The sequence below is a fragment of the Perkinsus marinus genome (genome assembly GCF_000006405.1).
Source record: "Perkinsus marinus ATCC 50983 genomic scaffold scf_1104296974312, whole genome shotgun sequence".
NCBI lineage: Eukaryota > Perkinsozoa > Perkinsida > Perkinsidae > Perkinsus > Perkinsus marinus.
In genome coordinates, this window is record NW_003201162.1 from 56940 (window position 1) to 66924 (window position 9985).

The following is a 9985-nucleotide window of genomic DNA, read 5'->3' on the forward strand; positions in this document are numbered from 1 at the left end:
GCATATGGTGAATGATGCCGCACCCACAATGCGAACGATTATGCTCTATTGTTGTTTAATTCAGGCGATATATCCCATGAGATCGGCCTCAATGAGCATGCTGATATACCACGTGAAGTATTCAATGAAATGTTAACGTGTGTTCAGCATCCTGAACCCGAGGAGGAACGAACATTCTCGAATATCAATGGGTCAACCTGTGAGGCTACTCACTTATCGCTTCACGTAGAGCATAACCTTCCTAGACCTAGGAGACAACTTGAAGGCTCCTCCTGCGTCGGTGGATTGGGAGGATCTAGGCGCGTTGGGGCCAGTGCGGGATCAAACAGAACATTGTGGTAGCTGCTACGCGATAGCAGCCGCTGGTGAGTCTCCAGGTTGATCGAATATTTCGGCGCGAAACCTCACTCATGCCCGTCTTTGTTCCTTGCCTTGGTTGCTCCTCTTCAGTCGTGCTGGAAAGTCGTTTCAAGATACAGGCTGGGATTCCCAAAGTCGTCCCATTCTCAGTTCAACAGATAGTCGACTGTAGTCGGTCATATGGCAATATGTGAGTCGACGACGATACTTTCGTCTGAGCGTGGATCCTCGATAAGGGATCCATCTTTTACGTGTTCTCACAGTCATTGCGACTCAATGTACTTCAGGGGTTGCACTAGCGGCTCACCGAGGCAATCATTCAAGTATGTCATGGCTGAGGGTATCGTCAAGAATTTCAGCTACCCTTACGAGGCTAAGGTCGGAGCGTGCAAGAAACCAATCACCACTAATGTGAAGCAGCAGTGTCTGAAAGTGAGGCAGCTGTCTCGAGCGAATGCCTAAGGTTTTCATGCAATGCAAGTTCCTGTGCCACATGAATGTATCACTGTTAATGCTCTTCGTCGAGGAGATATCTCCTGGAGAGATTTCGTCCAAAGGGCGCAAAATAGAATCGAAATGATGGAGTCGAGCAATTTAGCAGATGGGGTTGACCTCAACCGTTCGAGCCTTTCTGATTTTTCTCAGCCTTGGCAATTATATCAAACGGTGACCATACCGCCAGCTGATGAAGAAACTATGAAAAGGAATGTGGCAATCGGGCCCGTGGTGGCCAGTATATATGCTGTGGCTCCTGCATTCAAACATTACCGTGGAGGCATCATAACGGGTGGGAGCGTACTCGATGTTGTCGAGCATATCTCTGCCCAACCTTGTAGCCAAGGATTGTGAAGCGTTGGATCCATGCCATAACGTGGTCATCGTTGGGTATGGCACTTCCTCAAAAGGAACACCGTGAGTGCAATGTAGCAGTGTAATTCCTGCTGGTTTATTTGTGTCGTAGGTATTGGAAAATCATGAACACCTGGGGGGAGTCTTGGGGAACGAGAGGCTTCGGCTATATCGAGCGAACCGGAAACCAACCAGGTAGCGGATAGTGACTATGCGCGATTCAAACTAGACCATAGTTCAAACCGCGCACATTTTGTCCCCAAGGTTGCTGCATATCATATGCAGGTCCGTGCAATATCCTCAAGCTTGGTGGGGTGAGCCCCGTTATGCCCGACTCGGTGAAGAGCTCTGTCTGTGCTGGAGGACATTGACGCATCCATCATTCGGCCTGAACATCTATCGCGTCAATTATCATCCTCGTTGGCGAAACAATGACGAAGACTCTTATGTCATCCCGGCAGTTCCACGCCGGCATTGCTTTTCTCATTGGCCTTTTTTTATTTTTTTTCGTTTTGTGTAGTAATTTTTTTGTTTTTTTGTTTTTTTGTTTTTTTCGTTTTTTTCTCATCACCAACTTTTTGTGTAGTAATCGTAGCGTCATAATGTGCCGGATCTCTACCTTGAGAGCTTAAAGAGGATTATTGATTCAGCTTGTTTGGTCTTACCAGTGGTAAGCTACCACTCGTCCAATATGGCACATTCACGAGACGCACGGAGTACGAGCGTAGTCGTTGATGATGATACATTGGCATGTCACTGACATCACATTGGATATCTGTAACAGTTGACTGCGCCGTTGGATAAGATGGCGTGAGGGAATACATTCTACATGGCGAGAGAGTACAGTAACAACGGCGAAATGATAATTCAAGATTCCGATGAGAGGTTAACAGTGCACTATTTTCGAAATACTATTTTGAGGGTGTATTTACGGTATATCCACGATCAATTGCAGAGTGAGCTCCACGATCGGGGATATAATAAAGGGTAACTTTTCAACCTACACCCCTCCACAAATTCTCAGCATATCTGGTTCTTCGACTCGTGGCACGAGTCTCGTGCACAGTCTCCTTGCGGCTCACGGACGTATGCCCTTATGCTCCGCATGATATAACCTCCAAGTTTCTGGGCCTTACTCTTCGTAGTTAGTGCGAAGTCGAAAAGTGGTTAAAAGTTCTCCACAAAGTCTTAGCATACAGATGTTAAAGTCGCGCGCTGCGCGACTTCATATTTTAACCTGCCAAATATCAACTCGCGGAAGTATATCCATAACTTCGCGCCTGGTCTAATGCTGTACATCAGTAGAGAGAAGATTTTTCGCAAGATCTTCTGAGAATATCTTGCGAAATATCTTCCCTATGAGAATATTATTCTCACACGTTTCAGCCCGATATCCGGAGACATAAGCCTGCTAATGCGTCTTGAGCTCTGGCGGATCCTTGAATGGCGAGTTTTACACCCTCTTTCGTGCTCTGGGAAAGCAGAGCTCCAGAGACCATGCCAGAGAGTTGTCTTTCGGCGGAAGTCGTTTCGGGACAGCGATTGGCACAGTCGCTGCCGGCACAAGGGATATATGAGTCCTCCAAGCTACCCCACTGCTAGTGGGCCAGTGGCCCAGGGCCACTGGTGATGCTAGCCAAGCTGACTTGATAACTTGGAGTAGCATCGTAGATGTGTTAAGTGTATCATATTTTCAGCCGAGATCTGCGATGTATATCCTAGGAGCAATCCAGGTAGCAACCTTGGGTGGATTCGGAAGAAGATTGTTATGATAGCAATGGATAGCAGTGCTATTCTGACTGTCATCAGCGTACCTTGCGTGTCTTCCTCCACAAAGCTCAGGTGGCACTCGTAAGTTGACACACATGTGCCACGACTCGGAGGCTGGAGGTTCCAGCGCGCCTTTGTGTTCATCATTTGTGCCGATCAGTCTGGATCCCTCAAATATGGGGCTGAACACCTGGAGAAATGTCTTTGTGGAAGATCCCTTTTCTGTTATGTATAGCACAAGATTATGAGCTTGCCAGCCGGGTCATCTCAGTCCGAGTTCAATTCTCAGCCAGTGAGAACACACAAAAATCTAAGAAATCTCCATCAGTGCTTAGCATACACGGCTTGCATTAGAGTCATGGGAGACTGCAGGGATTCAGCAGTTAGAATCACTAGGCCGGAGGTATGATAGACAGGCATCTGCTGAACGTCAGCAGCTGAGGGAAGTTCCAAACGTTCAACGTTTGCCCGAGTTGACGCGTTTGTTGTGGTAGCAAAACCACACAGGTGTCCGATGCAAAGTAACTACAACAGGTCGACAGAGGGGAGGTTGACGTACTAGAGACGATCCGTTATCAAGAAGTCTCAAGCGATAGAAGGGAGATGCCATATTCCAAAGGAATGTCGCCAAGTTGACGACGCCAACGGTATGGCTACTGCGAGGTAGCTGCAAGTGATGGTCTAATCAAGGGGCACTCTTGGATAGTTTGAGACCCTCGTAAGGAGTCTTTATAACGGGATAGAGCTCTTATGGGGGCATTAGGCCAATATGATTGACCTCCAGTTGGGCCTTACACCGCGGAGTCAGTTGCCATACGTTGTGGTCGTTGTAATGGGAAGGGCCATGTCTTCACTCCATAGATGTCCTCGTTCGCTTAGTGACATGGATGAATGGTGTCGATAAGGGAGTCATACATTATAGGTCTACACTAGACGATATGCGACTTCTTGCAACGGACGTGGCGATGGGGGCCTAGAGCTTGGAGAAAGGAGGAGATACAGCCACAGGAGGGAATGGGTCATCCATTGACGATCCAACCTGTGACGATGAGTTTTTCTATCATCCGCTTTGTTGTCCAATCGGTCGCCATAGGGCGGGTTCCGTAGCCCATCAAACCATTTCAAGGGGCTTTTATGTGTTGTCTGCTGTATACTTGCATCAGGGAGGCATGGGAGTAGACAGGCCGTAGCCATGATTCCACTTATTACGCTTGGAGGCTGACTATACCTCACAAGGCTCTTAGGTTGTAATAACGGCTACTACTGCTTCCGGGAGCTTGAGTACGATGAGGCGCCTAGTATCATCACAAAGAGGTTCGTCAGAGACTAATAAGGTCGATGGTCAGGCTTTCATAAACCGCTGCATTCGCCAGGCATGTCACCGGGCAGCAGCTCGACTAGAGCGTATAAGAGAAGGTTGAATATGGCTTGGCACATACGGTTAATCCGATGGACATTACTATGATGGGAACCGATTCAACCCTAGTGCGGTATATAGAGGAACGCCACAATGGTGTGATGTACTGTATGTTTGAGATGCTGGGCTTGAGCGGAGCGAGGCAAGTTCATGGTATGTTGAGGGTGTCCTCAATGACCATCTACTACATGAATCCGTTGATGAACTTGATCTATGATGATGTCGAAACAAGATTTTACACCTTGTTTCGGCGCGTTTTGGTGCTCATCAGCTGCCCTGCTCAGTTTTGGCTGGATGCCCCCAAATATGAGAGCGAAATATGGAGGGATACCATTATGAACGATCCTCTTTCTGTTGATGTATAACATTAGATCAGTAGCGGAGTTATAGATATACTCCCCCAGTAAAAGTTGGTATTTCGAGGCGCAATTTCAACACGTGTATGCTAAGAATGTGTGGAGAAAACTTTTTACCAATCTTCGACTTCTCACTAACTACGAAGGGTTAGGCTCTGAAACTTGGAGGTCATATCAGGTAAAGGTACATACCTCTCTAAGCCGCAAGATGATACTCGTTGTGGTGGCTGTGCATGAGTCGAAAAACCGGACGTGCTTAGAATATGTGGAGGGGTGTATATTCCAACACTAGTAGTAGAGAACAGGTCCTGATTGTATCAGTAATCGACAGCTACCACGCCTAACCCTAATCATCATCAACACACCATTGACTTTTATGACACAACTACACCCTGAGATTAGGGAACAATCACAACTCGTCTCAACCTCTACCACGGGGCGTCGTATGTTGTCGCTAGTATATACGGTTCCTCATACTCATCCTTGTGGTCCACTATAAAGTCGTTCACCTGGTCGATAAAGTACTGCATGAATGAGTCCGGCAGAATATGTGGATAATCTACACCGCAAACGGCCATTAGTATCAGCAGTTGAACCCAGCGATCAATACCCCCACGAACATAAGCTTCTCGGCACATAGCAAGAGTATAGGAGGAATGGTCAACACCATGTCGGCCGAGTTCATCCCAATACACATGGATGAGTTCCTCTTCCACTTTCCGCCGATCATCCGTCTTCACGTTAGAAACTATGAACTGGGCTATGTCAGCAGGGCCCTCCCCGACTGAGGCTTCAGGCCAGTCTACAGTGTAGAGCTTTTCGGCCTCGGCATCCCACAGTTGATTGCCAGCATGATAGTCACCATGGACTAGCGTCAGAGGATGCTTGTGCTCTCTCAAGGACTTCTGATAAGCCTCCCAAGTGGAGTACTCAATAGCGTTGTCGATAAAAACCACAAGGCACTTCTCCCACTCGGCAGTGTACTTGCGGTCACCGGCCTTGCCAGTAGAGATAGCCCTCTTGACCTTGGACCACATCCCCGCAACTATACCTTTATAATAGGTGAACATAGCCTCATGCTGACCTTGTACGTAGTCCCAGTTCTTCAGCCAAGAGTATTGGCCTAAGAGAGTCTGTGTGAGAGTAGACGGCGTTGCTCCCCAGTATTTAGCGTGGAATCTGGCAGCGACCTTAAATGATTCCTCCACCAATTTCTGTGGATCTTTGCATTTCTTCAGCTCCTCAGCCAACAAACCATCGCCGACGTTCTGCATAATAATCAACTCGCTTCCTCTGGCCCTACTCCATTTACTCAGATAAACCTTGGGGATGGGAACCGGTAGACTTGACGCTATCTCGACGTAGAACCGGGCCTCGCGCTGAGCACTGCCGAACATACCAGCGAACATGCGGGCTCCGAAAGTCTCCGGAATGCTCTTCACCACAACACTATCGGGATGCCCATCACTCTGGCTAGCCTCAATTTTCACTTTCCTCACGGCTCCAACATAGCCGCCTGAGAGGGCGGAGTCATCAGCTGCTGGCCTCATCCCGCAGGATCGGAGAGCCTTCACCACATGCTCCGTAGCTGGCCTCAAGAGAATCTTCCGCTCGAATTGGATTCGCAGTAGATCAAGTTTGATAACGACCCAGTACTTGATGTAGACTAGCTTCACATAAACGTCCCACGAAGTGGCCGCCTCTCTGAGGGCTGCCAACCAATCACACAGTTTCAATGTTATCGAGCTCAATATGGACATGCTCGAGAGCAGGAAAAGGCTGAAGAAGCACTTCATTCTTCTGTCACCAATCGCACCGAATCCGTTCTTATGTCTCTGTTGAGACAATTGAGGGCCACCCTTATCAAAAGTTTTGGCAAAACCAAGAATGTTGCTACAATCACAGATCGTTGACTTCCATGAACACTACTACTGCATAATGATACGCCAAGCTCTCCACTCGACCCCCCCCCCTCCACTTTCAACTCAACAGTGCCACAATGAATGGTCATATAAACTATCGTTATACGGCTACAGGTAACACTGTCCCCGAGTAAAACGCCACATGCTGTGCTAGTGTACCACTGAACTTGTGCGGCACACCATAACGCAGCTGAGCTGAGCCTCCGTTCTACTTCCAGACCTCCAACGGATCTCAATCCATCTCACTGGTGAGACACATCTTCCATGCTCGCCCACTATAAAACTCAACCATAGTTAATGAAAGACAAGACATAGCTCGCTCTTCCTCATAGTAGATGTGTTCATCTGCTGTAGCCATATTACGCCAAGAATAGGACAAAAAATATCACAAAACATACAAGTATCGCGAAAATCTTCAGTATCAACGAACGGTTCCCCGATATACTATGGAAGTACCTACAAAGACACTGAAGTAACCCCAAGCCCATCACCTCAGCATTACTTTAACAACTGGTTTTGTCCCTCATTCAGATGGCCCATAGTATCATCCACGTCGGAGTCTATTCGCATTATCATCTCATCTTGCTCGTACACCATCGACGACACCTTCTCGAACATTTGACCGAGCTCGCCTGGAGGAAAAAATATGCAGATGGTCAACTATGCGTGTAAATGACAATCAGAGATTTCTAGTGAATTCTTCGAAATTTTCCCGAAATTTTCTACACTGTTTCATTCCTCCAAAAACTCAATCTTCCTATACTATGAGTTTCTATAATGAGTAAGAAAAATTTTGAACTAAGACATACATTTTAATACTAATCCGACAGTGCGGTGATAGAGAAAAGACGAAGGTTGACAACCTCAATAACAATATGTGAGTTCTTAGGCGCCAAGATGAACACTTTTCCGAGTAAAAACAAATCGTTCACAATACCTCCGCGAAAATACAATATAATTTCATCCTCCTACTTGTTGCATATATTACCTATAGTTCTCTGCACAGCTTGCACAGCATTAGCCCTAGCATTCAGATAGCCAGGGCCTTGCAACATCTGCTCCTGCTGCTCGTCCCGACCTCCCTCGATGTCAAACCCGCTTGGAGGGCCTCCAGAGAAAGACGACGCTTCAGCCATTTCCACACCTATGGAAAAATCCACTACCCGAATCGAATCGAAAACCGTCAACAACACATTCATATCAGTTCGACACCCAAAAGGCCAACAGTACTGACCTCCTCTTTGCTGGAATGGATTTGATGGCGATGAGAATGCGTACATATTTCGCCTAATATTGACAACAGTATATCCCCCTTAATGTTAATAACATTACTACCGCCTGTCCTGTTGCTGCAACGTTTTAGTCCGCAATTCCAATACGTCTTTGAAATCCTTGGTGATACCCATCAGTCTACATTTCACAATAACGGTTCTGGTAAAAGCCAACACTACCTCGTTTGAAGCGTTTTCACAATACCACTTGTATGCGCTGTAGCTTGCCGACCTAACAGAAAACTATTTCTCATCACATCCAGTTCTACTACTACTTTCCGCAGACTGCTTTGCGTGTTGCTGTAATAAGTCAATCTTCTGACTTAATCCGTCCAAATCCTAAGAAAAAAGAATGAAAAAATTTCCCAATTTTTCAGAGAATTATACAAGCCACGAATGAACGTACGGAAAATCGCTAACAACAACTGATATAATCCTAAATTATTATATCATAAATTGAAACGACTGATCGAATAACAATCACAATGAATAACATCAAAAATTGTATCCCTACCATTCCTCCGCCACTTACTCTCTTGATATCCCCCGTGAAGTCATTAATCCGTGCCGATTGATCGTTGAAGATGCCCTTTGCTCGTGCGACTACACAACTAAACATTTACCACCTAGCGGAGCGATGCAACATTATTACGTTTCCCGAGCTCTTGTATTTTCATCTGCGTCTGGTGCAGATCTACTCCTATCTCATTAGCGTATTTATTGAACTGTGCTACTGCTGCCGTTGAGGACGACGTTCCTGATGAACCTGAACTTACCAGTGACGGCCGAACGCAATAGAGGGAACTCATAGCAGTCAGCAATATGAACTAGGAAATCAATCATTGCTTTCTTTTCGATCCCGGTCAATACCACCACAATTTAATCCCTATATTTCCAAGACCTAGAATCCCACTCGCATTGCATAGTAAACAATAAGCATCTACAAATTCCACCATCCATTACTATGACATTGAGTACGTCCGCTGACGGCCGACGGAAGTACCACCCATATCACTACTACTACTACTACCTCCGCCCTCATGTTGTTCAGCAACAGCTACCGCCTCAGCAGCTCTTCCTGTATCTAAACTCGAGGGGTGACACCATCAATCTCATTGCTCACTATCACCAAGTACTCGGATAAAACCTCGAGTCACGGTCCCCAAGTGCTTAGTAATAGTCAAATGGTGAGATAAACAATGAACTATAGCATTTCCAGGTCAAATTATTTTCTTACCGACAATTCTATTTTTTCGTTAACATTTCACCCATGGCTTCAATAGAACACCAAAAAAACAATGTTATACCCGATATATTTGAAAGTTTAGGAGGTCAACTACGAACGCACGCGACAACCACGCTCTCGATAAATTTGACCTGGAAATCCCGTAGACATGTGATGGACTAACTCCGCGGGTAGAGAACGGCCTCCTCCTGTACTATTGCTACCATCCATTTCCCTTATCAGCTCATAAAATTGATTGGTACGGTCGAGCGGCATCATCGCTGTAGATCTAGTAGAGGTCATCATCCCTCGAGGAGAAGGAGATGTATATCCAGTTAACATGCTGAGGCTCAACAACTTCTATTTTATACTTCCCACCATTGAAAAAAACCAAACTCATTCCCATCGCCACTACTAGATATTCGTAAGCGTACAACAGTTCAGTAGGAATAACAGTTTTCTCAGTATCGCCTCCTCTACTGGTGATGGAAAGTTAGTTCCTGTTACCAGCATCGTTGCGCTTGCCGTCCTGATCACCCTAATCCATACCACTCCTTCTCCAAATCGTAAGACCCACCTCATCGTGCATCCTAGTGAGCACATCAAGAGCATCCTCATGAGGGTTGTCATCCTTGCATATATCCTTAACACGCTGCTCGTCACTTCTAGCCAAATGCTGCGGCAAGGTCCCGACTATCCCTAAATTGATACCATAATTCCGTCAACAATAATAGCCTCCAAAAGAAAATGACGACACAGCCGCTACACTCAGGTCACATGCACCTTCACGATACAACGACCGCGTTGCGAACGGG

At 46.4% G+C, this 9985-nt stretch overlaps 5 protein-coding genes across 5 annotated transcripts in view; 1 reads left to right on the forward strand and 4 right to left on the reverse strand.

The window, feature by feature from the left end:
- Positions 1–636: 636 nt before the first annotated feature.
- Pmar_PMAR016869 (hypothetical protein) lies at positions 637–822 on the forward strand (the record flags this gene model as incomplete). Its single annotated transcript, XM_002765872.1, has 1 exon — positions 637–822. The coding sequence occupies one exon, from the start codon at positions 637–639 to the stop codon at positions 820–822; it is 186 nt and encodes a 61-aa protein (XP_002765918.1).
- A 4358-nt stretch (positions 823–5180) lies between these two features.
- Positions 5181–6512, reverse strand: Pmar_PMAR016870 (hypothetical protein; the record flags this gene model as incomplete). The annotated part of the gene is made up of 1 exon (XM_002765873.1): positions 5181–6512. One exon carries the CDS (start codon positions 6510–6512, stop codon positions 5181–5183), a length of 1332 nt encoding a protein of 443 aa, XP_002765919.1.
- A 521-nt stretch (positions 6513–7033) lies between these two features.
- On the reverse strand, positions 7034–7810 carry Pmar_PMAR016871 (syntaxin 5, putative; the record flags this gene model as incomplete). Its single annotated transcript, XM_002765874.1, has 3 exons — positions 7034–7130; positions 7177–7306; positions 7663–7810. 3 exons carry the CDS (start codon positions 7808–7810, stop codon positions 7034–7036), a joined length of 375 nt encoding a protein of 124 aa, XP_002765920.1.
- Positions 7811–7899: 89 nt separating this feature from the next.
- Positions 7900–8711, reverse strand: Pmar_PMAR016872 (syntaxin, putative; the record flags this gene model as incomplete). Its single annotated transcript, XM_002765875.1, has 6 exons — positions 7900–7961; positions 8010–8084; positions 8126–8177; positions 8221–8284; positions 8478–8548; positions 8598–8711. Coding segments are annotated over 6 exons (438 nt in total), but the record flags the coding sequence as incomplete, so codon positions are not given.
- A 932-nt stretch (positions 8712–9643) lies between these two features.
- The window catches only part of Pmar_PMAR016873 (hypothetical protein), a 2295-nt gene continuing 1953 nt past the window's right edge, over positions 9644–9985 (reverse strand). The window contains exons 7-8 of the mRNA XM_002765876.1: positions 9748–9869; positions 9644–9699 (exon numbers count right to left, since the gene is read on the reverse strand). Coding sequence (XP_002765922.1) covers positions 9664–9699; positions 9748–9869 — 158 coding nt within the window. The 3' untranslated portion in view covers positions 9644–9663. The remainder of the gene's footprint in view (positions 9700–9747; positions 9870–9985) is intronic.